Source organism: Corylus avellana, chromosome ca6, assembly GCF_901000735.1.
Source record: "Corylus avellana chromosome ca6, CavTom2PMs-1.0".
Lineage (NCBI taxonomy): Eukaryota > Viridiplantae > Streptophyta > Magnoliopsida > Fagales > Betulaceae > Corylus > Corylus avellana.
In genome coordinates, this window is record NC_081546.1 from 16,497,730 (window position 1) to 16,516,214 (window position 18,485).

Genomic DNA, 18,485 nt, shown 5'->3' on the forward strand with positions numbered 1-18,485 from the left:
AATATGTTGAATTTTAAATTGAAATAGAAAGTAAACTATAGAGTCAATTGTCGATGTCAGGACCACAACTCTAATGCTTTGTTGAATCAATAGTTATCCCAAAAGTTTAAGCTGATAGGAAATAACAAATTTAATCATTTAATTGATTTTATAACAAATATATAATTATAGGTTAAAAAGATAACATACTTGAAATCTTTCACTCTTTCTAGAAAATCATGCCAAGATATGTCACTATCCGGCAAGTTCATGCTAAAGCTAGAACCTCTTGTGGGGATAACAATTGTCATAGGTGACTGAGCCTCCACAATTCTACTGTAGGATTGAAAATACAATATTAGGTAGATTGTCATAGGAAGCAAATAGAAAAAGCTGGGTAGTTCACCCATAGATTAAGGATAAAAAAACTTTGTTTGTATAATGGTTGACTTTTGTCACCACGACTAATCAAATCCTGACAAAATGAAAAATAGTTTGAAGAAAGAAGATGACTAAGCAATTAAAATGAATTTAATGAAGGCAGTGTTGAAGTATGGTTTGAATTGTCAAGTCAGTGGGGCCCATGTCTTTTTTAGTCCTATTGAGTTCTGGAAGTGCATCAGCCGACTCTTTTTTGCTCTCCTTATTCTATTTAGTTTTGGAGGCCACTTTTACTACTCCTACACGAAGAAGTTCTTCTTGACCGACTATTGCTCTTATATAAGGGGTTGTGCTACTGCCTTTGGATGCAGGGTGAAGAACATTGCCTCAGAGAGAAACCACACAGCTTTAGGTGTCTCTCTTTGTCAGTTGTGTCAATAGTGACTAGTGGAAGAAAACAACCTCCAATAATCTTTTGTTATTTCACTCTTTTGTAGCCACATGAGGCATAGGGAAGAAAGAGAATATTTTCTCTTTGTGTTGTTAATTCCCTTTTGTGTGAGTGTAAGATTTGGGTGTATTGGGGCTTTGGGTTTGAGTGGTTTTCTGCCAGTTACTATTTTGTACTCCATTTTTGTTAGTGAATTTCCTCTAGATTGTCTCCGCCAGTGGATGTAGGCTTGTTAAGCCGAACCACTTAAATCTTGGTGTCTTGTGTGATTGATCTATTTTCTATTATGCTCTTTTCTGTTTCTTTAGGATCCTGTATTTTAATTCTGTGCATAACAAGTGGTATTCGAGCCTGGGTTCTTTATTTTGTGGGATGGCTTCTGCAAAATTTGAAGTAGAAAAATTTGATGGTCAGAATAGTTTCAGTCTTTAGGGTATCAAGATACGTGCTTTGTTGCGACAACAAGGCTTGGCGAAGATTTTGGATGGCAAGATGCCATCAACATCATCAAAGGAGGAAATTGTGGAACTTGAAGAGAAAGCCCACAACTTAATTTTATTGTCTCTTTCAGATGGAGTTTTGAGAGATGTCACCGATGGAGAAACTACCGCTGGATTTTGGAAAAAGTTAGAAAGTTTGTACATGAAGAAGTCTCTCACCATCCGTTTATTTCTAAAGCAACAGTTATATAACCTCAGGATGCCTCTTTGTGATCATCTTGATGAATTTAATAAAATCCTTATGGATTTGAAAAATATTGATATCAAAGTTGATGATGAGGATCAAGCACTGATTTTGTTATGCTCACCACCTGAGTTCTTTGATAATTTCATTAATTCAATGTTGTACGGTAGAGATACCATCTCCTTAGTTGATGTTAAATCTGCTTTGAATTCTATGAAGTTGAGGACAAGATTGAATGGAAAAGGTAGTGACAATCAGGCTGAGTGTTTATTTGTTACGGCTCATTCGGAAAATTCCTCTAATTTTAGAGGTTGATCCAATGAGAGAGACTTAGATAGAAGAGGCCAATCGTAGTCCAACTCGAAGAACATAGTTAAGTGTTACTATTGCAAAAAGTATGGGCATTATAAATCCGAGTGTCCGAAGTTGATAAGGCAAGTTCTTTTATGTGGCTAGCGTTGTCAAAGAAAATGTTGAGGATGTAGAATTTGCTCTTGCAGTTTCCGTTTCTGATAATCGTTTTTATGACAAGTGGGTCCTTGATACTGCATGTACTTTTCATATGTCCCCTAAAAGGGATTGGTTTACTACCTACGAGTCAATCAATGGTGGTTCAGTCATGATGGGAAACAATGCTGCTTGCAAGATTGTTGGTATTGGTGCAGTCAGAATAAGGATGCATGATGGGACTGTTAGGACTTTGAAGAATGTTCGACACATACTAGCTATGAAGAAAAATCTTATTTCTTTGGGCATTTTGGACTCCTTTGGATATGAGTATTCAAGGTGGAGATTGTTGTGAGTGACTTGAATAAATCAAGTCTTGGATGTGGAGCCTGACCACTTGTTTTCTTAAGTCCAATTGGTTTTTGGAATTGAAGCCTTTAGTCTCCTTTTATGAACTGGTTTTTAAGTCATGCGCTAACTATGGTGCGCATTTGTCCAGATGTTTCACATGCAGTCAGTATTGTTATTCCTGGTAAGGTTTACTGACCGGCAGTGAAATGGATACTCCGTTATCTACGGGGTACAGATGTTGGTTTAGTCTTTGACAGAGACAGTGGTATTTGTTCCAGTGTCATTGGGTATATCGATTCAGATTATGCTGGTGATCTGGTTGTGACATGAGGAGATATCACATTTGAGAAAATTGCCTCTGAGGAAAATCCAGTGGATATGTTGACTAAGCCAGTTCCGGTTCTCAAGTTCAAGAGTTGGTTGGACTTGATTGTTGTCTGTAGCTTGTGATTGCCCGTGTGGGTGTTGGAGGAGACGTCATGAGGAGATTCACTTTTGGGGGCTTGATGGAATTCAAGTCAAGGTGGAGATTTTTGAAATATGACTTGAATTGTCAAGTCAGAGGGTCCCATGTCTTTTTTAGTCCAATTGAGTTGTGGAAGTGCATCAGCCGACTCTTTTTTGCTCTCCTTATTCTATTTTGTTTTGGAGGCCACTTTTACTACTCCTACACGGAGAAGTTCTTCTTGACTGACTATTCCTCTTATATAAGGGGCAGTGCTACAGCCTTTGGATGCAGTGCGAAAAACATTGCCTCAAAAAGAAAGCCACACGGCTTTAGGTGTCTCTCTTTGTCAGTTGTCTCAATAGTGACTAGTGGAAAAAAACAGCTTCCAATAATCTTTTGTTATTTCTCTCTTTTGTAGCCGCAGGAGGCATAGGGAAGAAAGAGAATATTTTCTCTTTGTGTTGTTAATTCCCTTTTGTGTGAGAGTAAGATTTAGGTGTATTGGGACTTTGGGTTTGTGTGGTTTTTTGCCCGTTCTATTTTGTACTCCATTTTTGTTAGTGAATTTTCTCTGGATCATCCCCGCCAGTGGATGTAGGCTTATTAAGCCGAACCACTTAAATCTTGGTGTCTTGTGTGGTTGATCTATTTTCTATTCTACTCTTTTTTGCTTCTTTGGGATCCTACATTTTAATTCTGCACAACAGGCAAGATACAATAACTTAAATTATGTTGTCATAAAACTAATTTTGACAAGTTGAACTTAGAACAAGCTTGAAGAAGCAATAAATCTACAAATTAATTTTTACAAGAGGCTTATTCTTTATCGTGTAGTGATTGATGAGTGGAATTACCCTAAACATATCATCTTACTGAAATCTGCCATATCTTTATGCAAAACTAATAAATAATGTTTTGAGTTGCAGAGAGACCCTTCAAGTGAAATTATGTATTTGAAGAGAGACCCTTCAAGTGAAATTATGTATTTGAAAATGCAATAAGAGCATAAATTTCAATAATTGAATTTTTTTTTTTCATCATGCAGCATAGACAGATCAACAAAACAAAAAATTCAAGATAAAATATTTAATGTCCCCCACAAAAGGAAAAGAAAAAAGGATAATTACCTGAGTAAATATTGCTTTTGCTTCTGATATTTTCAATCTTGTTGATATTTTAATTGGAGCAAAACTATCAGCTATGGACACAACTACATAGCCTGCCAGAACAATAGCCAGGTAGATAACCACATAATTGACATTCATTAGCATATCAATTGCAACTGCAGACCTTTTGTCCAAGCCCAGTGTTTTGATTGCTTGGGCAACTAAACTAGAAATTATAGAGTCAACAGAACACTTGACTTACAAAATATTCAAGGATAAAAATGCCAAAGGTAAATAACATAAAAAAATAAAATTACATAACTTGACAAACAATTATTGACTCGATCATTAACTAGAGGAACACATCTTTACAAACTTCATAACTATGAGATGAAAATAAGCTTTCAATATCACCTACTTAAAGCATGCTTAAAGCTATCATGCCACAAGAAGATCGAGTTGTGTGTTTGGTGATGTTGAAATATCATCTAATTTCCCACAAAAGCAACATGGTATTATTTGATAGAACACCTACTGATGAAATTAAATTAACCTACACATACTTTCAATACTAAAGTTTTTAACAGAACCCCGATAGCATCATGAGTATTATAATCAAGCAGGGCTTCTAGGAACAGTTCAAACGTAACCTCGCCGCCTCATTGATTTTTCTGTAACTTCTAATTTTCTTGCTTGCTCTTCATGTAGTCTCCGTTCTCGTTCTTCGATTTCTTTTCTTCATCAGCCCTAGTGATAGCGCGTGTAGGTGTTGCGCGCTAGGGTTGGGTGAGTTTGTTACGCAACACCGATTCTCTATTGAAGCAAAAACCTTTTACCTCTTGGCGAAGGAAGGGTGTCCTAAACTTCGACTAGAGGAAAGAGGAAAGGGTTCGTAGGGCTCATCTTTGTGAGTCAACCATGTGCTTCTTCGTTGGTGGATATGGTGGAGGCGGCGAGTCATTTATCAGTGAAGGCTGACATTGCCAAGTCTTACCGTGAGGGTGGTGAGAAGGCTTTGATGGTTCATGGGGGGAAGAACAAGGCAAGAAGGTTCTTGGAGGTGGCCGTTTTTGCCGAGGGTGGTCGTAAAGGAGTAATTTGTCTCCCAGAGGGTCGTGGTGGACGGGGATTGTGTCGATTTGCAAGTGAGTTGTGGTAGATTTTGACACCTCTTAAAGGAAAGGCTGGGTTTTTTGCCTCTGATGTGCCGAGGAAGCAGACCAAGCTCGTTTTGGGAGATGGAAGCCCTCCTGGACGCTCTTTCGTGGAGGTATTAAGATCGGCGCCTCACTCCAAGGTGCAATCAATTGGGTTGAAATGTTGATCCTCGCATCTCTTTGATTTGCTTCTGATACCGGCATATCTTGAGCCGGGTTACGGCAGAAATGAGCCATGCTCAGCGGTGGACTGTTCTGAGCTGGAGAAACCAGAATCTAGGGATCATCAGGATATGCCGAAGAAGAAGAAAGATCCAATCTTACCTCTGGCGACTTGCCCTATGGTGGCGGCAGACTCCACGAAGATGGCGAAGGGCATTTCTGTCACTAAATGCGTGAAGCAGTAGTTAGGGTTTTTCCTTGTTGAGTTAGGTCAGGTTTATGCCGGGCTGCTTGAAAGGAAAAAGGATCCTTTCCATTTCAAATTCCTTCATTTCCTCTATTTAGTGCGTTTTGAAGGGTAGTGTTGTCCGAAAGTTTTAATGATGATAGTGCACTAAATGCACTACTCTTCAATATGCACTAAATTGATGAAATGGAGGGGATTTGAAATGGAGAGGATCATTTTCCGCTTGAAGGCCTTTTAAGTGGATTGGTTGTTATACCTAAAAGGAAAAAGAACTTTGCCTTTTCAAAATTTAAAAAAGGCCTTAAGGGCTTCAGGCTTGGGTTCTCCCGCAAGCCCAAGCTTACCAAGGGTCATAAGGATGCCCAAGCTTGCCAGCGCAGGAGCTTCCAGCGAGCCCTCAAGTTTCTACTGAAGCCTCCTTCCATTTTTTCCAAGTGCGGGGTTGTTTGGTCAGAGATCGTATTGATCCCAGAGGCCTCGCCCGAGTTGGCCGCTTGTCCGGAGGCCGAGGTCTACCTCAGCCTTGTTGAGTCCAAGCTCGACTGGCTTTCTGTGTCTTCGGCGGGCAAGATGTTAGATCCGGGTTCGCGAGGTGTTGAGGATTCGTCATCGAAGGTGTCTACAGTGGTTCCAAAGTCTCATGCGGTGCCCCTAGGGCCTGTTTCACCGATTGCGGTTGCCTCTGTTGGCCTATTTGATGTTCCCAGAGACAATTCTGGGCTTGCAATAGTGGGTCCAGTGAGTCCTCAAAGTTTGGTGAGTGTGGGTCCGACGAGTCCTGGGGTGGTTTCTCTTTCTCCAGCAGTGGAGGAAGCCCCTGTTAAGACTCATCGAAAATCTTCTCTGGCAAAAGGGTTGCTTCAGCGAGGGTTTCTTGGGTCATGCAATGTTTCGCCAGCCTTGGGTGTTGAGGAGGATTCTTATACTGTTTCGAAGGTGGGTTCTTCGAATGCAGGGTCACTGGCCAGTTCAGCCGCTCAACCCTCTAAGGCGGTTAAGCTGGATATGAGACTTTGCATCTCTCAGCCTGGAATGACAGATAGTGCTGCATCTATATATTCTTGTCTCCAAGTCTCAGCAGGGTTATTCACAGAGAGTGAAGAATAAGTTAGGTAAGCAGTTGAACAAGAACAAGAAATTATTGGCCGAGATTGTGGTTTCGACTCCGGCGGTGGGGTGGAGGGTCATTCCAAGGTGGTGCGCGACGCAATGGATCTTGCTTCCACTTTGGGATTGTCTTTTGGGGGTGATGAGAAAAGTCTTTTGAATCTTTTTCAGACATTGGAGAGAACCGGAACTGTGAAGAAGGGGTCTCGGTTTCAAATTCTAAAGGGAAGAGAGAGCTCAAAAATTTAGAATGCTTCATTAATTTTGAGGCTAGAGGTTGTGGCTTTAGTAGGGTCAAAGGAAGGCTGATTTAGAGGGTTTAGGATGGGTATCAGAACATATAAGCCATATATGATACGTACTGCAACACTTAAGTTCCTACTCCAATGGTGTTAACACCAAACTCTTCAATATTCTTTTATTAAAAACCTCCAATCAAATATCATAACAAAATAAAATTTGACAATAGTATACTGGTATTGTGATAGCTTCACATCTAACTGACTACAAAAGGAATCCCAAAAAAAAAAAAAAATGCTGTAGAAAATTACATACGACACCTTAGATAGAAATAAAACCCCAAAACCACCTACATACACAAATTGCATGCCACCAGTCTGCAAGCAGAGGCTTTTACGATGAAATCCAATGATGCCATACAATATATAATAAGTTTATCTGAACAAATCTGAAACCATATTTTTATACACTACAAAATAGTATCAGGAAGCCACCGACCACCTGGGTATGACGAAATGCTTTCCTCAAATGTACTCTCACGTAAGATACATTGGGGAGGCATAGAAAAAGATATGCCCAATTCATCCAATACAGTTCTCCAATAAACCTAGCAATCAGAGGACAGGAAGCCAGAGATATGAAAAAGTTCACCATCCAAATTCATGCAAAATTCAAAATTAATATACAAAGACAGTCTTACTAGGTTGCGCTTTTAATGATATTTCGATTACTTATTAAAAAATTAAAAAAAAAAAATAACAACATTGATATGATATTAGTACTACCTCAGGGTTTGAGACTAAAAATTCCTGGAAGTCAGGGAAGCTTGATATTGAATCTTTATATTTTGGACCCAAAAACCTTTTTCCCCTCCTCTCTAATAGCTGGCCAACATTTGTTGAGATCGCATTTTCCCTAGTTACATAACATTTGTTTTTCACTAGGAATATCAGTAGCAATTAATTGTACATACAATATAAAAATCAGCATGCAAAAACTATTGTATTTATTCTTTTTGTGTGGACTAGCATAGTCATTTGTTTAGTTGTAGGCCCATAATGGGATGCATTAAAGTTTGTAGACACATGAGAAAGCCATTTACTCTCACCATATATAGAAGTGACGTTGGCCTATTAAACTTCATTAGGTCATTATGTGAAAATTATGGTTGAGAGTAATAGTCTCTTTACATACACAAAACATAGTTTTCTTCTATATGTTTGTGCATCTATAGGAGATTTGTGTATCAGATATTGAAAGTTTGTCTCGTGATTAATGGAGGTATGTGATTCTCATCCTTGGTCTATACATCCTATGGAGAAAGAACAGATCTATCATTAAAATATTTTAACAATTGGTATCAAAGCCTCTAATTATTTTCTTCATTGATGTAACAAATCTCAGTTTTTTAAAATTATATTCTTATTCTGTGTGAAAAATAATTTTGAAGAAACGAGATTTGGATTTCGAGTGCATGAGGTAGCAGATTTGAACTTCTTGCCACCACCACCACTATGCATCACTGTTGTGCATAAGCGATGGTGGTCAGGGTGTGCACCATTGTAACTGTATGCGTTGCCATAAAGAACTTGTGTGCGTTTTGTATTGGGCCGTGGACTTGACACAACATCTAGCGGAAATGGCCGCGAATATGCGGCAAAGCCATTCTGTGTGTTGGTGGTGGCTAAGGGTTTCCAGATCTGGTTTTGGTTGATGTTTTTGTTTTCCTTCGAGTCTCCTGTGGCCATCCGTGTGAAGAAGAAGATGAAAGTGGATATTTCTTTGATTTTTGTTCTTCTAATTTTTTTATTTTTTATTTTTAAATGATAGACAAAGACTTAAAAAGTCAAATTTTTGCTTGGAAAAAGACAAAATTTTATTATTTATGCGTGAAAAGCTGCTAGACTCTCAGGCTTATCACAACCTTTCTTTGTTTATTTTTTTGGTTCAAGTTTTTGTTTGCTTTGTGCAACTGAACTGAAGCATAAACAAAGTTTTTTTTTTTTTTTTCTTTTCTAACAAGGCTTGATCAAATATGTGTAAAAGAGGAAAAAAGTAGAGTGTGCCTATATGGGTTCTTTCTTTGATTTTGCGTTTGTTTTGTATTTAAGTAAAATATTTTTTTTAGTTATGGAACAAACATAAAACTCGTACTTTGTCCTTTTGAGTTGCTTGATATGAAGTATAAGGACTTGGTTTTTTTTTTTTTGGTTAAGAGTATATGCGACCAGCAATTCAGAAAGACAAATTTATGTTCAATGGTATTATATATTACGCGTTATTTGTGTTGTGAATAGTGCAATATTTATTTCAACACTATGTTTTATTTTTGTGAATATATTATTGTTTTGTTTTATGTATACATATAGTTCCCTGCGGAAAAAATGAGGGCTTTGAGAACTCTATTGATATTTATTTCAATCATATGTGCTAGTTATTTTGATTGAAATATTTTTTGTTGAGCATAAATTGTTAATGTGGTATGCTATATATTTATGTTCAACATTAAGATTTAAGCTTTGTGATGCAAGGATTGACAATTTCCTTCAAGTGTGTTAAATTTGGAATAGAGAATCCAAAATTTTTATTTCCTTTGTCTTGGAAAACAAGCTTTTTTTTTTTTTTTTAACCCAAGAGATTTCCAGTATTATTTCTTTGAGACATGTCATCTTATGAGAGTACACTACCAAAAAAAAAAAAAAAATGATTTAGTGACATGGTTATTTGGGGCTTTTTGGCCAAAAAAGTGTCCCAATTAATTTCACAACGCTTAATTAGGGGCACTTGGGACATGCCAGTTATTATGGCGACTGAAATATAATTTCGATGCGCTTTTTATTGAAAAATGTCTCGAAAAGAGGGCGTTTAAAACAAAGCACCCCTTTTTCTAAAAATGGGTGTTTTCCTAGACAAGCACCCCTTTTATGAAAGGGGACGCTTTCCTGGGCAAGTGTCCCCCTTTCATAAAAGGGGGCACTCATGTGTAAAACATCCCCATTTCTATATAGGGGCGCTTCCACACCGCCAAGTGCCCCCAATAATTAATATATGGAAAAAAAAAATTCTAATCCAATCCAATTCATATTTTCCCATGATATACAATACGTAATACAATCTATAAAATTCAAATATACAAATTTCTCCATTCATCAATCTCATACATTCTTATATCTCACAATACATATCTAAATCCATATATACAATCTCATATCTCATAAGACATATCTAAATCCAAAATGATATCATAAACACAAAGTGTATCACATCTTAAAGAGTTAACAAAAATTGTACCACACATATGAAGTAAAATATGCAAAACGATATCATAAACACAAAGTGTACTATATCTTAAAGAGTTAACAAAAATTGTACCATACATATGAAATAAAATATAAACAACTGGTCAAAGGTGCATTTGGCGTCCAATAGATACCTAACCTAACAAGTCAAGTATATGTACGTCACTTAACAATTACCTGCAAATATGAAACAAAAAAAAAAAAAAAAGTATTAAATTACAAACCTATATCTAACTAGATTATATTACAAGTGACACGTATATGAAGATCTACACATACTTTGTGATGATCCACAATGATCACCTTCTACATCAGCTGCATGCTCATCTTCATTTGTTAATTCATTCTCATCTACATATAATTTGTTGCAAATGTATATTAGGCAATGATGTGGTATTTTTGTGACAAAAAAATATCAATAATAAAAATAACCACTCGCAATAGTACGAATCATGTAGGATAGGGCTATATTGAGGGTGTCAAACCTCAAGGACTGCAGGGGTTTTGTTATCAAATTCGAAAGATTAAAATTAACTTAATTAAAAAGATATTTGATTTGATTTTCTTTAAAAACTAAAGTGCATGAAAATAAAAGAGATTTGAAATAAGAGAGAGAGTGTAGGGTATTGACTTCACCTCTATCCGCACAACAATGGTTAATCATAATTAATCCCAGAAATTCATTCTATACATGCTAGAAATAAACAAGAAACTATCTTATTAAAGAATAAGCATAATCTATTTTCGGTTGGCACGGATCGTCCACCTAACTACTAAGATGCGGTACGACCCGTCTTCCCTAGGTATAAATTATCAAATTCTTTAACAGGATACATATAATCAATGAATAAGTGTAACTCATTTTCGGTTGGCACGGATTGTCTACCTAAATTACACTAAACTAGGGTGTAGTACAATCCGTCTTCCCTAGGCATGGCCTATCAAATCCTATTGATCAGATGTCAATTAAACCCATTGTATAACCATCATTCTCATAATCAAAGAAAACAAGAATGATTTGAGATTAATAAAAGTAAAATATTTTCTAAGACAAGAGAAGAATTTCACAAATATTGATATTGGAATTTAAGAACAATTGCATTTAATAATTAAGAACAAAAATCAATTGTAGCAATCCTCAGAGTTATACAATCAACATGCATAAATTGAAAGTTAAAAATTAAATACAATCAAACCATTGTGCTTGGATAGGGTTACATCAACACCCTACGAAGGGGTTTAGCCGCTCATTATCTACTAAGCTCCAAAGACAATTTTCTGATTTCTAGCTCTAGGAAGCGGTGTGTCTATTTACAATGTTTATAGCCATATTTATAGGGCTTAGGAGAGTCCTAGAAGCCCTAGTAATCCTAGAAATTTCAGAAATTTAAGTCCAAGTCCAATTAGGATAAAGAAAACCTAAGTCCAAATCGGAATAGGATTAGCCCAAAATTGCGTTCCTATCTTACGAGGCAATTTTGGCATTGTGCCGCTCCAAATTAGGAAAATTATATTTCACAATGATTTGTATAAATTTTAGTTAGCTTTCTAGTTCCGCTTGAATCACCTCAATCGGATATTTGAGCTGAAAGTTATGGCCAAAATACCGAGACATATGCAGAATCCAAATTTGAATCCAATCCGATTTTGACTCCAATTTGAGAAATTCCGAATTAATCTCTTCCTTTATTTGATTAAACTTAACCACAACATATAGGTCCTCTGTTATGATTGGCTAAGCTTTATCATCTCAAAGTGTGCTTTTAAGCCCAAAATCAATGGAATTAATTGCATCTTTATTTATAACCTGAAAACACAAAAACAAAACAAAATCAAACAAATAACAATGCTAAGGAATTAACATATGCAAATTAAGGGGCTTGAATGTTCAACATTCGGCGCTTATCAGGCTATCATATATATGTTCTTAAGTCAACTACAATGTGGAAGTAACATTTTTTAATCATGAAAATGTAAATATAACTAATATAAGGTAATTAAGTTAATTACCCGATCGACTAGCAACTGATGATCTCGTTCTCATAGCACCTGGACACTCGGTGTCATGTGGAGTACACATGTTTATGTTGCTCGTTCCTTGGTTCGCCATTAAAGTTTTCATGATTTTATGGACATCGTTATATGCAGATGATAAAAAGGCAATCTATTCATCTTGTCTGGAAATTTGTTGATCTTGTCTGGAAATTTGTTGGTCTTGTTGATTTATACGTTCAAGTAGTGCAGGGACTTGTGCAGCTGAGGCCGATAATCTATTTGCATGTGTGCTGCCTTTGACTAGTAGATGCCCAGGTCCCATTCCTTGTACACGGCCAATATATTTTGCCTTCCCCATGACCTTGGCATAAGCGTCGTCAAGTGCCTAATTTATTGATCCATGCGTTAAGCTTGAGCTTGTTGCAGTGTCCTGTGAACTCAAGGCCCTCATCTTCTCCTATATATAGAATATGGAAAAGTGTTACGCACCAATTAATCGACTCATAAAGACTTACCATATTACAGTGTTTTTGAAAAAGTCAACACATGCATACATAAATTAAATCTACAAGTTAAGCACATACAACTTTGTCTGCAATGTCTGCGTTGAGGAAGGTGCCATCCTTTCTCATGTGGGTTACGTAGAAAACGACCACCCTCGTAGGTGTTTTCACTTTTTTCCTCTTAAAAATAAAAAACAACATAAAATTTATTATTCACAAATATATATATATATATACTAATACAACTAAATATGTTGAAAATAACATTTAATCTCGTGTGCAATATAGGCAAAGCTCCTCGAGCCAGCCGAATGTGGCATATTGTACTTGTCTCGTATTTCCTTGTTCTTTTTAGCCATATCCTACACAATTTACATTATGAATATGTTAGTCTTCATACGATTGCATCAATATGGTAAGTGACTTAAAGATGACATATCTTATTCTTCTGAGTCACCCATATGCTGACGGTGCTTTCCAATTCTGCTGGGTTGACTTGTCCAAAGTTCTGCATTGACTGTAGAACGCTTTCCATAGGTCGGGGAGATGGAAAGGGGGGATGGCCGGCCGATTTCGATTGGAACACTAAGTTGGGATGAATTCTCTACGTCGCTGAAGGGGGGATGGCTGGCCGGTTTCGACTGGGGGAAATGGTGGGTGGGGACTGGCGAGGCACTGGATGCCAAATAGAGAAGGATAGGGAACCGGAGTAGAGAGGGGAGGGCTGGTGGGGGAGAGGGAAAATATTGAGGGGGAAAGTACTAGAGGGAACTAGACGCGAGAAATAAGTTTGCGCTCCACGAAAAATAATTTCGGGGCACCTGGATAGCAGGGCCCCGAATTAAGGGCGCCTGGCCAAAAGGTGCCCTTAATTAACTAAATTGGGGTGTGCCCTATTGGAAAGCCCCTTTTTAAGGGGCGTTTTTTCGCGTAGGCGTTGCTAATTTTATTTCGGGTCGTTTACACATTAAAACATCCGTATAAGGGGACATTTATTAAGGGGAAACTTCAGAAAGCCTCCCTGAACTTCCAGCCGTTTTGACATACCCCCATGAATTTTCAAAACTCTCACTTAGGCCCCATGAACTTTGGTTTTCTCTCTTTTTGGACCATTGTAACTTTTTATACCCATTTTACCCTCAGCCAAAACTACGTCGTTTTGGACTCCAAAACTACAACACCTACCCAGCCCAAAACGACGTCGTTTTGGGCTTCAAAATTACATCACCACCCACCCCACCGCCGATATGGGGTGGCCGAAATCACCCCAGCCCCTTGGGGGTGGTCTGGCAACCCCCAAAAGCACCCGATCCCCTTTTTTTTTTTCTTGGCCAAAGGAGTGGCCGAACCACCCTCTTGGCCAGGGGTGGTTCACCACCCCTAGATCAGCTGGTGGGTGGTTTAAATGCCACCCCCGATTTCGTTTTTTGTTTTTTTTGTTTTTTTTTTTTAAAATTTATTTAGCTTTTCTTTTTTTAAAAAAAAAAAAAAAATAAATAAATAAATTTAATGCCTAAAACGACGTCGTTTTGGGCTGGGTAGGTGTTGTAGTTTTAGGATACAAAACGACGTAGTTTTGGGGGAGGGTAAAAAGGATATAAAAAGTTAAATTGTTTGACTTTAACATTAAAATGATCCAAAGTGAGAGAAAACCAAAGTTCAGGGGGCCTAAGTGAGAGTTTTGAAAATTCAGGGGGGTATGTCAAAACGGTTGGAAGTTCAAGGGGGCTTTCTGAAGTTTCCCCTTTAATATTAAAGCGCCCCTATTCCAAGCGTTAGTAAACCTTGTTTTTTTTTTTTTTTTTTTGTAATGGTAGTAAATTATATATATTCTCATAAAAAATTTGGTTCTTCCCTATCAATTGATAAAATACAAATGGTGCAACTCTTGTATTTGTTACACTCTTTGATTTGTAAAATGATTCACATACGTGTGAGAGTTGAGTCAATGTGAAATAAACAAACATGTGAAGGGGAGATTTATTGTAAATGCACGTGTGAGTGTTGTGTCTTATAATGAGAAAAAAGAAAAGAAATGGGTATATGTATTATATTGAAGAAAACAAATGTTAATATCTGCGTATTTTACATATACATTGTTTTCTATACATTGTTCATAATATTTGTGATACTAAAATATTTGGTTATGAACAAATGCTAATTTCAAGGTATGTGCTATAATAAAAGGGTGCGCATATTATTGTTGCTTGTGAAATTATATGTATTCATTTCGAGATTTGTATGTGAATTTTATGCACATTTCTGTTGAGATTAAAGAGTTTTGTTCAATATGAATACTTGTGTTGTGTATAAAATTGACGATTTTGACCTGTTATGTTCCCACCTATCGTGGGAAAAACTGTGATAAATTGTTGAATTTTATTGTAAATTCAATAAATGGTTTTTGTGAACAAATAATTGTGTTACGTATAAAATTGATAATTTTGACAAGTTATGCTCTCACCTATCATAGGACTAACTGCGATAAATTGTTAGATTGTATCTTTAATTCAATAAAGGGTTTTGCGAACCTTGAGAGCATCAACATGCTTGATACATGACGCATTGTTGCCCTTATTGTAACCTAGTGGTGCCGTGCATATGATGTAATTTGGTGATTGTTACAGTTTTGTCTCATTTTGGTTGAATATTATTATTATTTTTTGCTCATTGGTTAAATCTCAAGCTTATTTAAAAAATGACTAGGTGTAAATCTAGAGATTTTTTGCAAATATAAAATTTTTATTAAAGGAAACAAAATCCATTTTGTCTAGAATATTTAATAATGATTACCAGTAATTATTTAAAGGTTACTGGGGTTTCACAACTTTATTTTTTTGACCTCTAGGGTTTACTTTTGATCACAGAAGGTCCATGTGATTTGCCTAAAGACCGAAATGGTCCTTCCATCCATCTGCCGTTAGTAAACTTAACGGAAATCCACATTACTGACTTGGAGACCAATTACATTTGGACACGTGTCTTAATTGCCAAATCATCAAATATGACTGGATTTACCCCCTAGCCACGTAATAATTTTTTTTTTTTTTTTCGTTACAAATAACAGATTAAAATACAATTAATTGTTTTTATACTTGAAGTTGTATTGTGAAAACATAAATTAACCCCCCCGAAAAAAAAAAAAAAAAAAAAAAAAAAAAAAAAAAAAAAAAAAAAAATATCAAACCCATTCATCCCCAACCCCAATCCGGGGAATCTTGCCTTCTTCCCCAACCTCCAGCCACAAAGTCTCCACTCTTTCCGGTCACGAAGCTTCCCCATTCTTTGGCGACGATCCTTTTCGTTTCTGGCTGAGAATTTCATACAACCAATGAATCCCACCTCTCTCCGGCAGTACCCAGAAAACAACCCAAAAAAGCTGTACATACAACCAATGAATCCCACCTTGTGTCTTTGAAGAACAGAAAGAGGGGCATCTTTCCCAAGCTTTTCCACCCACATGAAATGGCCTCTAAGGCCATCATGACTAGAATGACGCTTACACCTTCAGTACATGGAATCAAATATCAACTATTTTAGAAAGAAAGAATCTTTTTTTAATTTCTGGGCACTTTAATACGAGAGATTCATATCAAGAAGAGCTTAAGAAAGCTGAAGGATCCCAGAAGAACAAAGAGAAGTTGCTTCCCAGTTCCCTGAAATTTAGTTCATTTGAATGAAAGCAAAGACAAGTGGGATTCGTTGGTTGTATGAAATTCTCGGCCAAAAATGAAAAGCATTGTCACCAGAGAATGGGAAAGCTTCATGGCTGAAGAGAGTGGAGGTTTCATGGCCGGAGGTTGGGGAAGAAGGCAGGATTCACCGGAGATTGGGGTTGGGGAAGAATGGGTTTGGGTTTTTTTTTTTTGTTTTTGATCAAAGGTTTGGGGTTTCTGTTTTTGATAGAGCTTGAAGTAAAAAAAAATTATGTATTTCAATCTATTACTTGTAAAAAAAAAAAATTTATTACGTAGTAAGGGTGTAAATCCAGTCATATTTGATGATTTGTAATTAGGACACATGTCGAAATGTAATTGGTCTCCAAGTCAGTGACGTGGATTTCCGCTAAGTCTACTAATGGTAGATGGATGGAAGGATCATCTAGGTCTTTAGGCAAACCATAGAGACCTCCTGTGATCAAAAGTCAATTATAGGGATCAAAAAATAAAGTTGTGAAACCCCAAGGGTGAATAAGGTATTGAACCCATTATTTAATTATATAGTGTCTTTATTATTGTAAAGATGCATTTGGTAATCATTTTAATGAGTTATTTCAAAATATTTATGGACTAAGTGAGACAAATAAATGGATTTATTTTTCACTTTTATCTAAGAAAACTTTTTAAAATGACATATACAATTTATGACTAATGTTCATTTTAATTGTGATTGGAGGTAACATTTGTGATTTTTTGTTATCTTCTTCCAACTGAAGTTGAACTACTTGCATATATAATGATATTCACTTAGAGATAAATACAATTTTTGGTTAAATGTGCATAATTTTCTTGTACACCAAAACCGATGATTTTGAATGGTTACATACCTGCCTATCATGAGACTAGTCTTGATAAATTATTGGGATTTATCGGTTTAATGTGGATAATGTTGGTGTATATCAAAATGAATGATTTTGAGTGGTTATGGCCTACCATGAGACTAATCATGATGAATTATTTGGTTTTATTGAATATTATTCAAATTAAATAAATAAATAAATTTTGGGTTATTATTTTGTGAATCATAACAATTATATCAAGGTCCATACGAATAATAAATTTGCAATATCAGTAAATTATTATATGGTAGGATGTTTGGGACGATGAAGAAAATGGTTAGATACTTGGTATTTGGTTGCCTAGTCGTATCCTCTTGATAGCGGGTCATTTTAAGTCTTTGTATTTAATTATTTTGCTTTATCATGCATTGGAGTCCATTTTGTATTGCGGACTCTAGCATAGAATTTGACAAAAATATCGCGTAAGAGTCTATTGTGTACTATGGACTCTAGCATGGAATTGAGATAAAAATAATGCGTAAGAGTTCATTATATGTTAAAGACTCAAGCATTGAATTGAGATAAAAATAATGTGTAAAAGTTAATTGTGTGTTGCAGACTCTAGCATGGATTTGACATAAAAATAGCGCGTAAGAGTTCATTATGTGTTAGAGACTCTAGCATGAATTCGAGATAAAAATAATGTGTAAGTGTGCAATGTGTATTTTGAACTCTAGCATGCGTGTAAGATAAAAATCTTACTATTTGATGAATGAGGATATTTATGAGTGCATGTTTATGTTTTTATATGCATCATAAATTTATTGTGACATCCTTAATTCTAACAATCCTAGCATATCTCTCTTGGAAAGACACATATTATGAAAATGTGATAGCTTCTAAGTCTCAATAGTCCTAAGTAATCATATTTGCGTCAACTATATGTAACTTGATGTGCACTTAGGTATGTACATAACATCATATGATTATATTATTGGTGTATTTGGGAAATACTTGACTCATTGGAAAACTGCAAATAAAGTACTAAGGTACTTGATGTATCGGTAATCTGACATTCTTGATGTAGTTGGATATTGTGATGCCGATTATTTTAGTTTCCAAGTTGTGTATTTGTGATCGTGGGAAGAGCTATTTTTGTGGAAAAGTGTCATATAAGCACTTATAGCTTTCTTAACTATGGAGACATAATGTGTAGCTTATTGTGAGTCTACGTGTCAGGATACATGACTGCAAAATTTTATCTCAAGGCTAGGTATTCTAGATGCCATTGGAGATATTTTTTGTTAATTCTGCAACAATTTTCTCTCTTAGAACACTAAGAGCTCCTTGTGATACAAGCATATTGATATAAAAGTATTTGTTTGTTAGAGAGAAAGTTAGCTGAATCTCATATTAGAGTTATGCATACT

At 36.3% G+C, this 18,485-nt stretch overlaps 1 protein-coding gene across 1 annotated transcript; it reads right to left on the minus strand.

Moving 5' to 3' along the window:
- Positions 1–349: 349 nt before the first annotated feature.
- LOC132185256 (probable acyl-activating enzyme 17, peroxisomal) lies at positions 350–17,114 on the minus strand. The gene is made up of 6 exons (XM_059599052.1): positions 17,104–17,114; positions 15,745–16,062; positions 7,546–7,675; positions 7,234–7,367; positions 3,869–4,073; positions 350–454 (listed from the first exon to the last, which is right to left on the minus strand). Exons 1-6 carry the CDS (start codon positions 17,112–17,114, stop codon positions 350–352), a joined length of 903 nt encoding a protein of 300 aa, XP_059455035.1.
- Positions 17,115–18,485: the final 1,371 nt, after the last annotated feature.